The sequence below is a fragment of the Leptosomus discolor genome, chromosome 2 (genome assembly GCF_034619465.1).
Source record: "Leptosomus discolor isolate bLepDis1 chromosome 2, bLepDis1.hap2, whole genome shotgun sequence".
NCBI lineage: Eukaryota > Metazoa > Chordata > Aves > Leptosomiformes > Leptosomidae > Leptosomus > Leptosomus discolor.
This window is the reverse complement of record NC_141392.1, coordinates 59,064,555-59,085,154: the sequence shown is the minus strand read 5'-3', so window position 1 is coordinate 59,085,154 and position 20,600 is coordinate 59,064,555. Positions and strand designations below refer to the sequence as shown.

Here is a 20,600-nt window from a genome sequence, read left to right as displayed (position 1 = left end):
TAGCGAACAGTTTCTGTTTATGACTTCCTTTCCTTCACAGAGTACTTAATTCCCGTGTTTTCTCAAAAGCACGCGTTTTCCTTCCAATTGTGACCCCAACAAGAGTGCTCGGAGCACTATTCTGTGCTACTTTTCATTTGGGTTCTCAGTGACTCCACACGGTCAGAGACACACAGGTCAAACCCTCCAGATATCAGTTAGAAGGAAATCAAGCACTGCACAGAATCTAACAGGCCATTAGAAGTAGCTAATAAAACCATATTTTGTTTGTAGCTATTTGTTACCAACCCACATTACAAATTTGTCCGCTTTGAACTTTATGGGAACATTCATGCCAGGACTTTTATATACAACGTGTGAAGGAAGCGAAGAACTATTGAGCTGTTTAGCTGTGCTTACTGTGACACAAACCTGCTGAAAAAACTCCCCCAAAGGATGACACAAGCCAGCATTCAGTGCCACAGAAAGTGGCCAGCTCCTCTTCAAATCCATCAAAGGGAAACTCTTTTTTTCAAAGCCACATCAGAGAACACTATTCACCACTTAGTATTACGTCTCTTTTGTTGTTTTTAGACACACATAGAAGCTTGCTATGTAGCTGCTGTGATTTTACACAATGCCTTTAAGAAATAAAAAAATAACGGACAAATTGTATAAATTCCAGAATACCATGGAACAAAACATAACCGAATTTTATTAAGAGCGTAACGCCACTGCTGTCATTTCAAGCTTCACTGTACAAAGACGACTTACTGACTACTACCCTGAAGAACAGCATTATCTTGAAAACAAGCTTAAGTAGTCATATTTAGTATCCCAAAATGACGCTATAACTAGGAATACTAAACAAGGGATAGTGATCGTGGGTTTTTGTAAGCAGTCGAAAACTGAATACATAACTCTTGAACTCCAGGGAAAAGCCACCATGTTCTATGGTCAAGACATCCATACCCCAGAGTTATATTAAAGCATTTATCATGCTCACCATACTTTGGATGTATAGATTGTTCCTCATTTCCAAGACATTTTCCTTGGATGCAAGATGATTGGGAGTTTACTTACACTACCAAAAGAAGCCTTGTCGCCACAAAGGGTTGCAGTTGTTTTTAAATTTGAAAAATAAAACAAAAACTCAACCAATCAACCAAACAAAAAACCCACAAAAGCCCAAACCAAAACACAATACAAAAGGATAATACCTCCCATTTCCTCTCTGTATCCAAACAGCAGGGGTTTTGAGTAGATGAACTGCTCTCTGATTACGTATCAAAGCTTTTCAGTAATGAAGTATCTCAATAACAGCATTTGGGACCAACTTAAGAGTTTAAGCTATGTGGCCAAAATGGTTAATATTCACTGTTAATACTACTAGCTTACTCATACCTAGAACAATAATAAGCTACTAAATATATCAAGCACTCAGGGACACAGATAATACCCAATACTCTCCTTAGATATCATGATGATGGAGGTAGGACAGAGCATGGATTAAAAATAGGACAATCGTTTAAGAAAAAACACAGGCAAATTAGCAGAACATTAGTTGATAAATAACTTCACTTCCCTCTACCCTAATAAACACTGTTCATGAAAAACTTGTAGGTAAAAAGTCCGGTTTAATATCACTGCTTTTTTAAGTAGGTAGTTGTTGCCAAAACAGTTTCACATCCTTAGTAGCTATTATTTTTAAGGTAATTGCCAGTATTCACTTCTGAGACCTGTTCAGAGAAATGAGTCTTTTTAAAAGAGATTTCCTGAAAAACTGTCAAATTAATAGCGGGTTCAAACCAAAGGGATATCTCTTCTCACACCAGTTTCCACAGCTTCTCCCGAGACATGCATGTCTCAAACATCATGTAAAGATTTTGTGGCACATATACTCTCCCAGGTGCCAAAGATAAAACTTTAAAATGCTGCGAAGATATTTATTGCCCTATTTTTAGGGACTGACAATAGTGCCATGTGCCAGAGGTAAAATATACAACATACTAATAGATTTCACAAATACATTTGGTGTCTTGATAAGGTAAAACTCTTCAGAGATATCCTTCTGCTAATTGCAAATGAATACATACCCACTGAACTGCAGGAAACATCCTGTATGTTTATGACACTATTCCAAACCAGAAGTCACATAGGTTATAAAAAGTTTTCATCATTTAAGCTGAACATATTCTAGTTGGTTTAAATTCATGCTGTTTTACTATCAGCAAACAAGAAAATCCCAAAACCACGAAGGGCACACACAGAGACAAAGCTATGGAGTATTTTGTCCATTACAGCAAAACAAGACCTTCAAAAATACAAGTAGCTGCAGTGTCTTTGCAAAGTATATTAATTTGTGCTGTTTCCCCCACAGCAGAATTCATAGAGCTCAGAAAAACTAATGAATGTTAGTCCAAAATGATCTAACCAAAAGATCAACCTACCCCAAGTATCACCATCATTCCCACATCTAGACTTCTGTAGATAATAGACAGTAGCAGAAGTAAAGTGTAAAACTCATTACTGATGCTCAGTTTGCAGCAAATAACTCCTGGCAGCAGTATTTTAAATCACAATCTACTGAAATCCTTTCAAAAGGGCACAAAAAAAAAGCCTCTTCCTCACCAGATTGTTTTGTGCAAGTATGGAATTCCTAAAGCTAAAAAATCAATCCATTTCCTCTATGCAAATACACATGTGCACAAGCACAAAACATGCATGTGCGTAACAGTGCTATTTTGAACCAGAACAAGCCTAAGCAAAGTCCACTCATATACAAGCTGTCTGTTCTCAGATTTTTAAAAAGTTTGTGATCAACCTCATTTAGTATTTCTTCTTTCAATATTTCTCATCCGCTCATCCTAGATGCAATGAAATGCTACGTGAAGTACTTGTATTTTAAAATACTGAAACAAACATTAGTTTCTTACTGGTAAGCTCGATGGTCTTTCTTGCTGGATTAGATTCAAGTCTTCATGGTTAGGCTTTCCTGGGGCCATAGGGGGTTGAGATCTGGTTCCATAGCCTTCCTGAGACATGTCCTGCAACAACAGTTTTAACACAATTATTAACCTGACTCAGTAATTACAATTAAATCTGCATCACAGAAGGGTGAAAATACAACAGCTGAGTGCTGATGGGTTTTTTTAATCAGAAGTTTTTGCTAGTTAAGCCTTCTTGATGGAAGTATCAGGCCCATACAGGTACTGCTATGACCTGCACTGTTTGTAAAGAAATCCTGGACACTCTGATAAGCAGCAGGGAATTCTACCACTGGAACACAGGGAAACACACAAAAACCTGCTGAATTAATGACCCCCTTTTACCATAAAAGAGTAGCAAGCACAAAGTGGTCAAAACATTCATCCTACTCCAAGATGTATTCTCAAGCATTTTGATGAAGTATTGAGCCAGGTGGAAGACTGGACTTGAAAATAAGATTGTAATCACGCTGTGTAACGACACTCCTTATAACAACCCTGGATTAACCATCACTACTACTGGCACAACTTTGCAAACACTGCCTATCAGGTTGTAGCACACAACGCAGTCAATGCATCTGCTGGAGGCACACTGTGTCTGACAGTTTAGAAGGAAAGCATGTTTGATCAAGAGTAGGTCCAAAGCCTGTACCAGCAACCTGGGGATTTTCCTCCCTATACAAGCCCAAGCCATCTCAGGTAATGGCCTAACACAACACCCACCAGACAGGGGTGGGGGGAGCAACAGAACAACCTCCCCCATGCCATCCCCCATTCGACAACACAAGCTTGCTTCATACGTACAGATACTTGCCCATTGTAAAGCCTTAGATTCAGCCTTCATTTTAGCTACTACAGTAGCTTCTACACTAACTTCTTCAAGGAAAACAACAGAAAGTGCAATACCGACTTGTGTAACTGGCAGAGAAAGCTGAAGAACCAGTTCCCGACTGCTAGAAAAGATATCTCGCCTTAAATGAGTTTTGAAATGGGTTAATTCTCCTCTCCCCCTCCTGAGCTCACTACCAGTTCAGTTTGCTCCAGCCACTCTCACACCTTCAGTGTCGACATGTCCCTGAATGCACGCAGGCCCTCCTGGCATGACTGGGAAGGGGAAGCTGTCCTCTGGCCCACCCCACCCCAGCCTGAACATCACCTTGCTGCTGGCTTGCAAAGGGCTGTTCCGACAGCCAAGTGTCCATATCAACAGTTACTGCTCATGCACAGACTTCACGAGGCAGCAGGAAAGCTTTCTGTCTCTGTTTCTAGCTCGGCTCCTGACAGAGGGAAATTTGTTAACAACCGTACTATTTCCATTCAGCCCCTTCCACCCCTTTGGACTCTCCTGAATTAAATTTTAAGGGTTGCAGAAAATTCAGCGGGCCTAAAAAAACAAACCCCAGCAAACCTGATATGATGTAAACCCAGCAATAAATGATTCTATCCCTACGCCTGTGCCAAGTAAAAATCAAGAAACACTTAAAAGGCCAGCACTTCAATGTGGTTACCAGCAGAGGGTAACAATTAGGCTTAAGGGTGACAAAGGCTGATGGCTGAATGATTATTATCCCCTGTGACCCCCCATGCTCCCCCCCGCCCAGATTTCCACTTGTCACACAGCTCTCCTGCTGCGCACACCAGCAGGTTCCTGTGGATTAACAGTGAGGTTTAAAATCAACAAATGGCACAAGGCCTCCATTCAGCAGCCTTCACCCCAGTACAAAGGAGTAGAAAGGTGCAGGACAGCTTCACAATAGGCAAACAAATGAGCAAACCTCTGCTTTCCTTTTTATTTAAAAACGCGCACGCACACACAGACACACACGCACATGAACGCCAGGGGTTGTCACTGCGTAGGCATCTGCAATAAACCCAGCAATCCCAGATTTCAACCTCCAGTGCAGCGTTCAACACTCTTCCTAATTCTTAAAAAAATACACCAAATAAGAACCACTTGTTAAAACAACAACAACAAAAAACCACCCAGAAATACCAAGCGTGGTGAAAAAGGATAAATGGAATATTCAATTTAGGAGACGTCATTTTAGAAAAACAATTGTTACTTTTTTTTTTTCCTCCAAAACAGACACTACAGGATTTTGCTGGGCAGCAAAACAGGTTTTATTTTTGGAAAAAAAAAAAAAAAAATCAAGATTAATTCCATTAATTCCTTACAAAGTACCAAGCATGTTTCTACCCACATGTCTGCACGGTTTTAACCTCACTTCCTACTGAAATTTCCAGGGGGACCGGAGTGGGAAGAGACAGCACACTTTCTCATGAGAAACACTGTGTTGAACGGAATTTACTTTTACCTGGGTATTTGAAGACCATCTATGAAATGTCTTTCCACACACTGAAGAGCACATTAAAAACCCCAGACATGACACCCTTTGTCTTATTAAATGCACTGTTTTCATAGCGCTTTCCATTCTGACTGCAGAAAAATCAAATCCATTTGCTCAATTCTAGATGAGGTTTGGAAACAAATACTGCAGACAGCTGTGTTTGTTATGATGTGGATACCTGCGCACTCCAAATGGGACTGAGATCACTTACTCTTTCTTAGATTCTCCATAAAGCCATTTAGATACTTGGATCACCGGAAACTTGGAAAGCAGCTCTTGAGAAGTAAAGAATCAGTTTGCTCTCAGTAAGTTGCAGGCATGGGAATCTCCCAGATGAAATATGCATGGGGTTGTGTGTATAATTTTATGTGTTTATACATATGCATTGTCCAATAAAAACAGTCCATTTATATACTAAACATAATGACAATTAAATAACAGTATATTTCACTAAGAGGTTGGCTTCATAACCAAAATAGCGCTTAGTATTATTTTCCCTGAAAAACAGAGGAGAGAAGATCCCTACTGCCTTTCTTCAGTTATGCATTAGGAAATTTTATTAACATACAGCATATTACAGAGTAGATACAACAGATTTTGAGAGATAAATAAGAAACAAGGACAGAAGTATTACGGTAACTTGTCTGTCACTGAAGAAATGCATTGAAATGGCAATTCTCACTTTCAGTTTTGAAAGGTCATTTTTCTTTCTAGCATCAACAAATGGATTTATTGGGGACTGAACAGAAGGAACATAAGGGGAAGAGGAACATGTACCACATGTTGTGGCACAGTCATGGCTGAAGAGTCCCTCATTGCTGTGGGGTCTCAATCTTCTCCTGGGATCCCTGATTTTTTTTTCTTTTGACTTCCAAGATTTCATCCATCAATGACATCTGCTTTCAAAGCAAAGCTTATGATTTTTTATGAATCACAGAAAATCCTTCCTCCCATAGAAGAAGAGCATGTGTGTAAGAGAGAAATCCAGGCTTTTATAAACAGAAGGCTACAAATTTCTACTCAGAAATTCCCAACTTGGCACAAACCCAATCATATCATAGCTGTTATAGCACAAACTGTCAACAAAGTTGTAAAATAACTAAAAGCAGGGTTTCCCCCATCAGATTTTAGAAAAGGCGCAGGGACAAATAGTCAGCAAGTCATGAACATATACTCAAAATAGATGAAGTTTAGACTTTTCAGACTTTTCAAAAAACATTTATACTGTGAAACAGCTAAACAAGAAAAAGGGACTATGCCTACATATACATAGCCTAAAACTTATGTACTGGGTAAGCTGTTCAGAAATCAATCCATACACAATTATTATATTTGGGTAACAACAGTAACAACAACCAATTGCTTATCATCCAGAGACAGGACTACTTAGTCACCTCCTGTACACTCTGAGCTTGCTCTGCAAATTGTGGCATACGGAGCTCAAGATTTGTGTAGTCTGAGCAAGGGAGGAAACAGGATAATTTCTTCCCTCTTATTCTCTGTTACTGTACTCATCTTACAGACTTTTAAAGTCTCTAATCCTGATGTGGGATTTCACTAACACAGAGAGAGTTAAAGTGACCAAGTGAGCCAATGTACCAGCCTACAAGAAAGTCAGTGCTCTTGTTCCTGCCTCCCACAATTCTTGCAGTTGGACACGCACCCCTTCAGTTGTGTCAGTGGTCTTTATCAGATCACCTTGTGAAACGATGCAACTTAAAACTTGCCAGAAAAGTAACCTCTTTCCCCCCAGCTTTATCACAGATTACTGAGCAGAGCTGGGCTCCAGAAGGTTCAGGTGAGCAAAGAGAGGAGGGAAACTTCCCTCCTTCGGCAGCAGCCAGCCATGAGCCCAGCTCCACCAGCCACCAAACTGCAGCCCAAGTCAACTGCACTGCAATCACTTTGGAGCAGGCCACAGACAGACAACCTTTTCCCCTTTGATGTGCAATGCTAATTAGCATCATGCTTTCATTCTCTAGCTGGACGTAGTTTAAAACAAGCAAGTCTGTCCACATTTACATGTTCTCTGCAAACCTGAATGAATATAGTGCTGATAATGCTTGAAACCGTGTAGATGAAATGCACATTTGTTGTAAGTTCTGCCGAAGAAGATAAGATCTAATTATTAAATAGTTTAAATTCTTTTTAATGGAAAATTAAAGCATAGTGCAAACATTAATGTTTGGGGGAAAACCACATTTAAAGAAGGGCTGGGTGAGAAATATCATTCAGGCTTCATCTGCTTCTACTGCAACAAATTTCAGAGGGATAACATGACCACCCAGGAAGATAAGTACCATGATGGTTAAATAGAAGGAAAATAATTTATGGAAAATAGTATACTAGACTGCAATTTGAAAAACTCATTAAAAAACTGTTTTAGTTCATGTTCTTGATTCAGTTGGATGATCCTCAGAAGACTTGAAGTATGAAAGCAGTGAATTCTACAGCAATGTCACAACAACAAAATTGAAAGCAAGCAGGTTTTTCCCCCAGACCACTTGAGAATGGAAGTCAGGGCCCAGTACGGCAGCCAAGAGGAGCGCACAGGCCTACAATACAAGATTATTTCACTCATCTCTGAAAGGATACTATGGAACAGAAAGAAGACAAGTGATATGTTAGGGGCTACAGAAGGACATTCCTTGTTATCACTTAACCAAGTATCCGTTCTGTGTAGATAAATACATAAACACATTTCCTCTCTTTCCACCTTCTGCAGTAAAAAGCTACAATAAAAAAAAATTACTTACCAGAATGGTGACATACCTTTATATAGCCAACTTCTAGCCCAACCCTAATACCTAACATGTCACCTCCCAAGCTGTATACTCTCTGGCAGCACAAAACCAAAAACAAAGGTCAGCCAACCTGTTAGAAGAATATCGTAGGTAAGGCTGCTCTCAGAAAAAATGTTATGCCTAGGGGTAAAGGCAACACTGAGTCTCGCGCAAGCAGCCAGCAGAATGCAGCCCTGTGGGGAATGATCCACTAAAGACAAAAGAGCAGAGATTTGCTTGAATCCTGGGCAGATGGTCTGCAGAGATCCTGCAGGATGTAGATGGACTCCTGCAGAAGATCCCGGGTCAAGAAGAAATGCATCTATATGTGTCTTGAATTTTATGAATCAGAAGTGGAACAAAAACCAAAAACCAAACAAAAAACCTAAAGCCTTGAAGAAAAGGAAATTGGTATCGTACAGATGAAGAGCATTGTGCACAAACCAGCAAGCAAGTCTCATTCCACAGAAGGAACAGGTGTTTGCAGGAAAAAATTGTTTTGTAGGTCCCAGCACCTATTATGCCAACAAAAAAGAAGAGTGCACTAACCACCGGAGGTGGATTACCAGTGCACTCTAGTAATCCTCTTAAACGTGCTAGTCTGTGTTTACGTGATGAAGTGAGTAAACCCTGCTTGTAACTAGAATATGTAAATCATTTCAAGCCAACCCTCTACCACCACCACAGCAACCTGAATGGAGACAAGGAAAGCAGCTGTCCTGAAGTATGGCAAGCAACAGGCTGGCATCAACCTCAACATGATGATATTTTTTGACTGTTGCTTCATTGGGGCTTGCAAGCAGTGATTGCTTTTCCTTCAGGTGGCTATTTCCCTGCAGTCAAGCCAGGGCAGGATTGTGCCCTCAGAAACAAAAGATGATAGTTTGCCTTACCAAGTTGATTTCTGTCTTCATCTTCATTACAGGTACTAGATAAGTCAACAGATTCAGAGAAGTGCCAAAGCAAAACAGTCCTTTCCTTTTCCAAAAGATCATTCATCCACAAATCACACCTAACTCCCCAGAGAAAAATCCTACCATGTACCTGCAAGAAATTTGGGGAACCTGCCAGTTTAGATGCCTCAGGTGTAGGCCAGTCATTGTCAGTAAGACATATCATCTTCAATGTTATTAATACCTTCCCTTCCAAGATATCTGTATCATTCTAAAACTTACTTTTTCCTCGATCTCTTTAAGCTAATTCAAAAAAAAAAAATCTATAACGGGAACACCATTTTCTCCCTTCAGGATCCCAGTTATCACAGAACGATGTCTAAATTAAGTCTTAAGACACCAGAAGGGGAAAGAAAAAATACACTTTGTGTAGCAGGCAGCAGCTAATGCAAAAGATAGTTAACTTAGGTAAGCAAATACATCATTGAGGGTCAGTCCATCAAAACTCTCAAGAAGTTATTAGACTAGCTAACTACAGAGGGGTTTCCCCTGAAGAATACATCGAAAGCATTTTAAACGCAGATAGGATCAAAACAAAGCCCCCCACATCTTACAGGAACAACACTGTTTGGACAGTGTAGCTTCTAGTCACATATCAGATAATCTGAGCCAACTAACAAGAGAGAAGGGTCTCTCTTCCTAAATGCTCCAGTCCATTTTCACGTCTCGTCCATACGGCCTCCAGGAGCTACATTAAGCAAGTGATGCAAGAAGAACTCCAAGATGAAATCACTCTCAGAAACCCTTATCTTGCTACTCTCTTTCCGCTACTACCACACTGCATGGATCACAGAGCATATCAATAGTGGATTTAATCAGAAACAAGACATTTCTTCTAGTCTTCTTCTCTCATACTTGTAACATGCCACATAAAAAAACCAGGCCAGTTTGATGTTCATATTAAAACGTGACTGTTGCACATTGCGCAGCCTGATAAACAGCTGTCAGTTCTTCATTCACAGGCAAAAAAGGTAGTTTCTTTGTTCTACAGATATAAAGTTCCAGTGTGAATGAAGAAATGAGAGGCGACCTGAGGAGGTAATCTGAGAAATATAACTTGGAAATAAGGGGTAAACCAAGCATTTAGTTTCCATGCATTTTCCCATGTTTATACAGCTTTTTGGCCTTTTCCTATAAAACCCTACAAGGCTGGGCAGTCCAACTACACTTTCATTTTCTGCACCTGCTCCTTCCTCTTCCTGCCCATCCCTTCACTGACAAAGCTATACTTAAATAAAAAAAAAAAAAAGAAAGAAAGAAAAAAAGAAAGAAAAAAAAGGCCCTGGCCATTTTTGCAAGTCCTATTCTTTATAGTCACTTGAGACAGACTACCACATTAATGTGATGACTTACAGATTTTGTGCCATCCAATGTCCTGCCCTGCCACACTAGTCCTTCCTAAAACTCTGAGAGGAGTACATCTCTTCAGCAAACCTGAGACTCAAAGCTGGGCTGAGGAACAGCTCTGCACCACGAAGAAAGAGCTAAACCCGACAAAATGCAGGAGAAGGGCAGGACTTAAAACCTGCCATTTCTTTCAATTTGGCTGCTGGAGAAGCGGGGAGCTGGGGGGCTCTGTGGCCCAGAGGGCAGCAGCCTGCCCCAGACTGCCTGCTGCTGCCGAGGAAGCTCTCCCAAGCATACGGCTCACTGGCAGAAACGAGGTCAGAGCACTGCCCGCAGCTTACAGCAGAGCTGAAAGCCTGAAGCCAGCTTACAGAATAAAGAGAAAAGCTGCACCGAGAGCAGCTGCTACCTCTAGGCTAATCGAGCTAGGTACCCAAGGATAAGACTTCCTCAATTGAGACTGGGAAACATTTCTTCAGCATTTTCTTAGGGGCACGTCTGTAACTGTGCTTCAAGGTAAAAGCTAGGACTTCATCCAAAGGCTCATGAAAACCCACAAATCTGTAAGGAAGGGTTGCAAGCAACGGCCAAAACATCACTGAGGTCACATTAAAAAAAAACAACAGAATGATGAGGTTTGTTTCCTACCCCCGCCCCCACTCAAATGCAAAGCTACATTATGTTAAAGACAACATTTATATCACAGTCCAGTGACACCTGTTGACTTATTCCCTAATACTCCACCATGGAGGTCTCTTAAAAGTGACTGAAATGCAGTTTACCTACTATTTTATCAACAGCACAGTGATAGGGAGAAGGAATTGAAGCTCAGGTGCAAAGAAGTCTGCAACAATTTTGGTAAAGGTTTTCTCAGCTGGTCTCTACTGTTTTGGTTAACTTAATTTTTCAGTATGAGAGAGGCTTAGCGTGTTACATCTGGGGCTACTGGAGACAGAGATTAGCTACGTTACCATCTTTTCTTTCTCTGCAGCCTGTAAAGACACAGAAACAATCTTTAAATCCAGCCACCAATCCACCATAGTCCAGGCAGTGTAAAAAGAAAAATAATTTACAGAAAGAGAACAATGATTTCCAGAAGGACTCACCCACCAGCAGCAGCATTTCAACGGACTGCACAATACAACAGTTTAAACCAACAGCAACAAATGATTTCTTTAATCTTTTGAGGTGGATGTCTTCACCACCATCACCACAACCACAATTTTTCAAAAGCAAGTATTCCCAACTCGGCTGGTGTTGGGAGCCACAGGAGGAACATGTAGGGAGCTGGAGAACAAGTGAAAAGCGATGAAAACAGAAACTCTGATATGAGACCACTGACTACTCTTTAATATAGCAACGAAAAAACCAGTGACTTTTAATGAAAGTTGGCAAGGATTATTAGGTAATGAGCAACAATAAACCTCTCCTTTTTTTGTGAGGGTGAACGAGCACGATCTGTATGAATTCTGCAGGCAGACACCCAAAACCCAGAGCATATAGCTAGTTATTTAATTTCTGCCTAAAAACATGCATGTGGAAGATACCTAAGACAGGTACTTGGCAATCAGAGAAAAGTACAAGGAAGACATGAAGACAGAGGCTGTGCTCTGCAAGGTTTATTGAGGGACAGCTCACCAAGACCAACAGTTGTTCTCTCTCCCACAACAAAAACACCAAGCAGTTTTGCCAACATGTAAAGGTAAACTTTTTTTTTTTTAAGTGGTATCTTAGTTACTTTGATTTGCTATTTCATTCTTCGTTGTCCATATCTGATTGTAATAACTAAAACACCCTGTAAGATTTCAGCTGCACACTCCAAAACCTATTCTAAACCCTACAGTAGGGAAGAAATGCAGTAAAAGGGAAATACTGGAAAGGATAATGGATACATATAAAATATATGCTGACCTATATTCAGGTAATACATTGTCTCAACAACAAAATCCCAATTCAAAATACAGAAAATAAAACTAAATACGTGTACACTGAACATCTTCAATTATTAAATAAAATGTGAGCAGACAAAAAAAAATACAGTGGTAAATTTTATGCCAGGAAATATTAACAAACTTATTTTCCCTACCTCTGAGGAAAATAATGTGCATTAATTTAAAAGCCATAAGAGAATACTGCTGCATTGCAACTGGCCATGAGGCTTAATTTACAAGACCACTGAAACTTGGAATATATACTGCTTATACTGAGCTAAAAAAAAAAAAGAAAGAAAAAAACATCACCAAAAAAACCCCAGGAAACAAAACCCCCTACCACTCAGATTTATTAGTACTTTTCAGACTTTACAACTTTATCACTTAATTCATAGTACTATACTATTTGCACTATAAATTTTTCCTTAAAAAAAGGATTTGTGCATTTATATTTAAAACATTTGTGTAGACAACTTTGTCTATGAACAAATTACTATTATATGATCAGGTACCTTTTGATAAACTCACTATTCTGTTTAACTTGCTGCTAAATTTCAAAGGTACTGATAGAATTATTCTGGGATATTAATTCTGCTCTCAGAATAACAGTAAAAGAAAATCATCATTAAGTAATAAGGAGAGCAGTAATGGGAGCAACAATAGTTATGACCACTAATCTCCTAAAACAAAACAGTTTTTATCAGCCTGCATTCCAATAGTTTTACTATCAAGTTAATTAATAGACTCCTACGCTAATATCTAAATGCCAAGCAATTAATGGCACTGAACTATAAATGGCTTTGTCTTTGCTCTTGTGGAGTTATTTTATAAAGCAAATGCAATTCTATCACTTCGCTGATTTAATGCAGGCTTTGTGAGGTTAATATTCCCAAGCAATCGCAAAATAAAGAACTGCTTCAATTAACCTTCTGTGATTTAAATATTGACAGAAATAAGACTTTAGAAACTTTAAATAATACCATCATCATAACAATAACAATAATAATACTTTCTGGTTCAAAGCCAAACCACTGATTTGAGAACTTTGAGAAATGCATCTGAATTGTGTATCTTACTGTATTTCAAAACTCATTAAACAGACTTTTCTCTAAGTATAACATACCAAATCCATGATAGATTTTTACATAGCTTTTGTAGTTGAGATGACAAATATTTCCTTTCAGGATTATTTACTTGTAAATACTGAAGTTGTCAGTCTGAAAAAATGACTCAGCATCCCCACATTTTGCACTAGAATGCTTTGCAGAGATTTTTGTTACAGGCATGGGACACTGCCCGCTGAATCTATACAGACTGATTGCATGTGAGTAAACACTTAAAAATAAAGCTGCAAAATAGGACTTCCCTTTTCCCCCTGGACTAAATTCTCTCTCTTTCCAATTTAGCTGAAAGGAGGCTCTTATTGCCAGAGTTTCTTTATGATATTGTATGCTAATTTCATTTTAGTACATGAAAAAACTCATCAGGACTCAGGTCTTTCTGCCTTACTCGTCTTGCCAGCACAAGGGCTGCAATATGTCTACTAGGTTTAGAATGATACAAAAACACGGGAATAAAAATTAAAACCCAGCAGGGTACAGGTGGTCACGAACATTCCTGCCAAACAGGTTTGCAGTGTGCTCTGACCCATCTCCTCTGACTATCTGGCCAGATACCATCAAACCCCATCAGCAGCAGATGCCTGAAGAGACACACTTGCTGCTTTCTCAGGAGAAGAGAGCCGACCTTCAAAACTCCTCCTTCAAACCGCAAACAGAAAAGTCTACTTTCAGCAGAAAACCATTAATAGATGAACGCAGTAAGAGAACATACAGACTGGGAAAAATATTTCACTATACTGAGGGACCTTTAAACTGCAGGTGCCATACAACTGACAAGACAACACAGAGGCAAACAAGTACTTTCACTGACAGCCCTTGAAGATTATAAAACAGAAGCATAAACAAGCTTGCTACATTATACATAAACAGTAGTACCACTTCATAAGATAAACTACTTCTTTTCCCAGTAATATCACTTAACAAATCCAAGTTACTACAAAGACCGATACATGTAAGGGGTAACTACACACGCTAAGTATACATACACTTTAAAGGCTTCAGACCTAATAGACTGGAGTTGATTTTTATTTGGCTAAGTTGACCACCATGTCTGTAAATGCTTGCTTTAAGGTAACAGGGCTGAGAAAGACTTCTCAAAATCTGAAAGCAGTTTTTTGGGTTTGGTCAACACGTCTTCAGCAAAAAGAAGCCTCTGCTGCTATGAGTACTGCTCTGTGCTATGCCCTCAATTCTGTACTCATGCTCAGGTGTGAGTTTACAGACAATTATATCCTTGCTTTTTCTGCCTGACACTATTCCTACAAGCTACCTGGCTTTGGAAGATCATTCTCCAAGTCTGACAAGCTAGCACCTATTATAATCTTATAAATACAGATATAAATCACTGAGGGAAAAAGAGAAGTGTTTGACACATTTCCTGGAATGATATAAGCAGTGCCGAGCAAACAGCATTCCCCAAACGGACAACAATCAGCTATTCCCACTACTGGGGAAAAAAAAATAAAAAATAAAAGTATCACAACAGAAATCACTGTTTCACTGAACTCTTGAGCTGAGTAAGTAACCTCCGCCACACAGATAAATACCCATATGCTTAACACTTACTTGATATTATAGCAGCATCATGATTATGAAATAAGACTTTACAAAAGCAGAAATCTAACTGGCAAAGACTTCAATCAGTTAAGTGTTTGTTGAACCTACACAGGTTCAAACCTCATTTGCCCTTCCTGAAAACATCATGTGCTTAAGAAAGGCTCATAAAGGATAGATTAGTTTTATGCACAAGATCAGTACGGTTCCTAAGTATTTCAACAGTTTGTTTGTTTTTAAATCTTCAGTGTTCAGCGAGGTAAGGTGACAACTGCCTTTCAGAGCTGCTGGTCACTGGTGGCTTGTCTACAAGCCAGGATTTAAGTCACAGTGTGTGAGTCTGGAAGTCAGTTGCTGAAAGTGTGCTCTCCTTCCCTCCTCCCCCCAAGTCCAGCCAAACTTTTACAGGTGCGAAAAGTAGAGATTGCACTCTGCCTTTTGCTATCCATCTGATCTCTCTGAACAAGAGGTTCAGTGTACCAAACTGGATGCCCTCATAAAAAGTTATATTGTTGGTTTTCCTTGTCTCTAGTTTCAGGTCCTGCAGAAAGCAGGCTGGAAGAGCTGGCAGAAGTACACATATCTGTATGAGATTTTTCACCCAGGCACTTTCTTGTTAGGCGTGTGTCTGCACACTACATACAAGCAGACCTAATTTTTAAAAGCCAACCAACAAGCACACCTCAGAAGCAAAAGTCTTTAGTGCCATGATTTTGAGGTTGAAGGGTTTAAAGGAATCACTTCTCCCTTATACCTCCTCACCCTGGAAAGAAAGTAATTGCTTCTAAGCTAAAAAACAAGCCAAACATTTCAAGACAGAGTGAAGATACATCGGGCACTAGGCACCTCTGTTGCTGAGATAATGGAAGTCATGAAGGACTTATGGTACACAACAAGTAGTGGTGTCAGCCACTGCTGATGATGGCAGGCAACAATCTCTTCTGAACATTAAATTTGATTATGAGTTCTCATACGACTGAAATAGACAACTTCCACAAAGAGTGCTTTTCTATATGCCTACCAGCAAATGTCAGATTAACATACAAGCTTGTTCCTTCCCAGATTTCCTATGATTCTTAACACAATAAATATTGAGTACAACCACTCATCTACTGGTAGATGATTACAGACATAAAAGATAAGAGGACAGAAGGACAAACTATTTTTATTACAACTTTAAGCTGTGGGCAACTATATGTTACTTCTTAAAGAAGTTTATATTAAATTCTGCAGGATTTGAGACTAAACTACAGTACATTCAACTGCTAATTCTGGGACAGTTTCCAGTAACTTAAGAGTGAAGATTTTATTAAAAAGAATAATTGCATTGAGGTATAAAACTTAAATTTGGACTCACCGAGGATTGTATTACTTACTAATGAATTTGGTATTTGCCTGTAACACAACTATTCCTAACTTAGTAACAACAGCAGTTTTGTACAGTGTTACACCCCAAAACAGCTTGACAATGTTAACGTGCTGCTTATTGCACTGTTAAAAGAACTTTAGCAGCTGACATCAAATTTAAAAACAACACTTCATCCTCATGGTACTAAAATCACTTTAATAATTTGATGCATTTTGCCACAATACAATTTGTTCTGTTTTCACGACAGTCATACAACTTGGACATGAAAACAGACTAGCTTCACGTTTTGTTCACATTTTCAAATACTGTTTCAAATTGGGTAACGTTTTCTCTGTCCTACCTTGCACTGACTCAGCACTAGAAACAGGTATCTGTGCAAGAACATTTTCATCATCATCTCAGGCTTGTGACAGAGTAGTTCAAACCACTGTCACCAGTTCAGGAAGAAACCTGAAATGTATGGCCTCCATTGATGCCAGTTCAGGGAAATGGAGAAAAGCCATAGCCCCTTGTGGGAGTGTTAAGTGGTCCTCAGTCCTCTGCCCAGAGAGTCCAACCAAGTCGTCAACAGAGATGTCCCCCACCTCACCACGCACGCTGCCTTCCTGCTTTGGATGCATTTCTACCTGGGACTACTGGAACAATTCACAAGTTCTTACTGGCCTGAACTGCATTCACCCCCCCCCCCGGCCCATTCTCAGAAAAGAAAAGACTAGTTAGTCTACTCTTTTTTTGTCCTATGGCAATTTGCATCGAAAAAAAAAAATCTCACCGAGATCAGTAGCTCTTATCAGTAAGGTACTATAGCAGAGGGGGGGGGGGACGGACAAAGTTTTGGCCAGCTTTTATAACGTTTAAGTAAAAGCTGATAGCAAGGGAGTCTTGTTTGTTTGCTTGTTTATAAAACATCTCCTTTTAAATAAAAACATACTAAAGACTGAGCCTGAACTACCTGACTATTCCCTTAAGGCATTTTAAAAATATCATAGTAACCACAAGGGAATGATGTGAAAACACACACACAGAGCCTCTTTGTGCACACTGTTAACCAGAAGGACCAATGCCCCAGAAAAGTGCGCACACATACACACATAACTCATCTCAAGGACTTGCCACACTTTTTTCACCTTTTAATCTCATACCTACATGTGAGAAAAGGGACCAACATAATCCCACACTATTCTAGAAACTTGCAAGCAGAAAGCTTCCAGGAACACATAAAACAAAAGATGAGTTCAGGATAACAATAACAGGTGTAGAATAAAATCACTATTTTTGTTTAACTAAAAGTGAGACCATAATTATTTTGCAGATCCATTTCATCTGTCAAAAAATGATATGGTCCCAACTCATAAAATAACACAATAAACCTCAAAGGCACGATCCTATCTCAATACATATGAGCACATGCTACATAAAACAAGCAAATATATAAACATGGCTGTTTAAAAGCCAGCTGAAAAGCATAATAACCCAAAATATACATCACACTATCTTAACAAAATAATGTTTAATGATGACAGTTTAAGTTTGCAATTACATGACATTCTTGAGCAAAATATCACTTCTACTTACGGCAAAAGACTTAAAACTGCAAAAACAACTGAAGCATTTATTCATTTATATGCCATTTCAAGATGAAAAACCCTGCCAAGGGCAACACTGCAGTAGTGTAGCACATCCTTCTTTCTCTTTTTTTCTTTTAAAGAGCAGTAAAGGTAAAAAGAAGTTTAAAAAAAAAAAAACAACCAAGGCAGTATCTACATCTACTGGCAATATCTAATGATCAATGAATCTGCTACTGCAATAAATTTGCTTAAAACAAAGCTCTTCCTTTAATGGTTTTTACACAGCAGGCTCCTGATATGAAGCGGGGATGACTGATGCTGGCTTACAATATGGCTCTATAGTAAACTATGCCAGTATTACTACCAAATCACCTCTTATGAAACTCCCTTTCTGCCCACTATGCAATCAATTTTAAAAAGATCTAAACAACTTACAGTTCAAACATTCAAATAAATCCCATTCTCCTCCTTCCCCTCTATGCTTATTAGAAGAATGGAAAGTCACAAGTCACTGGAACAGTCCCAGAAATTATTTTATATGTTTACTTTTATTGACAAGATTGCATATTGAATTCAAGTGAGTCAAGGAAAAGGAGAAATGGCTTCACACTTCCACAATACATGAGAAACAAAGATGAGTACCAGTTCCAAGGCACAACATTACAAGTTATACCTGACTGCAGAAGCTCAGTCACATGTCTGAGAGCGCAAAAATTAAACATCATCCATATGAAATTTCCTATGAGTTTTCTCCTCATAATAGAATACCCAGTACATCACACTACAGGGTTTTTACATAAAAGGAAACCAGTGGCAAGAAAGTCTATCATCCATCCAGAATAAACACTACTTCCAGCTTGATAATCTCCAAAACAGGTAGACTGACAAATCTACAAGGGAAATAAAGAAAATACAGTAGGGAAAAGGCGGCAAATTACTGAGAAGCCCCCTTTCTCCAATCTGTCTTCTCCATCCTCTCAAGTAAAACCAGTTCAACCATACTCCTATCAAGACAGCAATCATGGAGACTGTTTATTTACCCTAAAACAGAACATGAAACTTTGTCACCTCACAGCTGTGCCCCTGCTACAGGGAAGTTCAGCTTCCAGTCCACCAGGCACTGAATAGCCTGTGAACTCTTTGGGGCAAAGACCACTTTTTTGTTATATACTTGGAGAACAGACGTCCTGAATCACAGCTGGGGCTACCATGAACTACTTTAATAATATTAAAGTGATCTCTTGCTTCATAATCCAACCATGCTCTCCAGCAAAAACATCTGTAGTCTAAAACCTCCCCATAACTCCGGCTAGCCAGCACGAAGCAGAAACATCTTCAGAGGCTAGCTTCTCTTCTTGAGGCTGACATCCTCAAACAATTGACTTATATATTCCTCAAAAGTGATTGTTCAAAACTAGGACTTTGCACCAATGTTCAGTGCAAAAAGCAAGAAAATCAACATAAAAAGACAAGACAATGGTTAATGAAGAATACAGAAAACATGGGTGAAATTCATTTGCAAGCTGGAAACAGCAAAACTAAGGATGACAGATAGAAAGGATGGATATATGACAGACTACCTCAGTTTCTAACTGACAGAATTATATAAACAGGATGTACTGATATTTTTAAGAGTAGAAATAAAGATACACCAAGTGGCGCAACAGGTATTACATGATTTTGTAGTTAATTTTAAAATTTTATTTAGAAGATGTAAAGCCAATATTAAATCACAGCAACACAGAATCACATAGGCTTGAAGAGACCTTCAGAGAGAGGTCATACTCAAACCTCCAGTTCAAAGCAAGTCTAGCAAGACTTGTGTAGTTGAATTCTGAGCATTCTCCATGGATGGAGATTCCAGCCTCTCTGGACTCCTTCCTGTGTTTGAAAACTGTCATGGTAATTTTGGGGTTTTTTCTTCTTTTACCAAGTTGCAGCCTCCTTTGTCCCAATCTGTCCCCACTGCCTCTTGTCCTTCCATTGTGCACCTCTGAGATGAGTTTGGCTCTGTTCTCTCCCACATCCTCCCACTTAGTAGCTGTAAAGAGCAGCAAGATGTCCCTCAGGCTTTCTCTTTGTAAGGCTGCCCAATATACCAAATACAGTGAACTCCATCCTTCAAACTCCTAAAACTATACAAATACCTACTCCTATTTCTCTTGCTAAAATTGTAATCAACTAAGCTCTAATTTTAAAACTATTTTCAAAAGATAATCAGTTTCATATAAGCAGAGACATGTATTCTTAAGTAAGCACAGTTTTCAAATTTTTTTGTCTCAGCAGCAGGACTTGATGTACACTCCCAACTTTGTTATGCTAGTATTAATTTTTGTACTGTACACTGGTTACCACTGGACGGAAACTCCGCATCATCAAGAGAAGCAAGAGAAAGAATACTGTTGCTGAAGAGTCAGAAGTATACACTATACTTCTTGTGTTACGAATTTTGTTTTTTAGATTAGCAGTTCCCAAAGAATGGGAAAGGACACAGTGGTGAGGTTTTCCAGAGAAACATTAGAGAAGAGGTGTTCACCTGATGACCCCTCTTGAGACGAGGGGGAAGAGCAGCCACGGAACCAATCCAGAGGTGGGGAAAAGAAAAGGAGCAAGCCCCAAGGTGTTACATACTCCAGGAAAAGCTTATATAATTCAGAACC

At 39.3% G+C, this 20,600-nt stretch overlaps 1 protein-coding gene across 9 annotated transcripts in view; it reads right to left on the bottom strand.

The window, feature by feature from the left end:
* ARID1B (AT-rich interaction domain 1B) overlaps positions 1-20,600 on the bottom strand; it is a 336,190-nt gene that overhangs the window by 230,004 nt on the left and 85,586 nt on the right. For all 9 annotated transcript variants that reach the window (XM_086461129.1, XM_086461132.1, XM_086461135.1 and 6 more), the window contains one exon: positions 2,916-3,026. In XM_086461129.1, the coding sequence (XP_086317255.1) occupies positions 2,916-3,026 (111 nt within the window). The remainder of the gene's footprint in view (positions 1-2,915; positions 3,027-20,600) is intronic.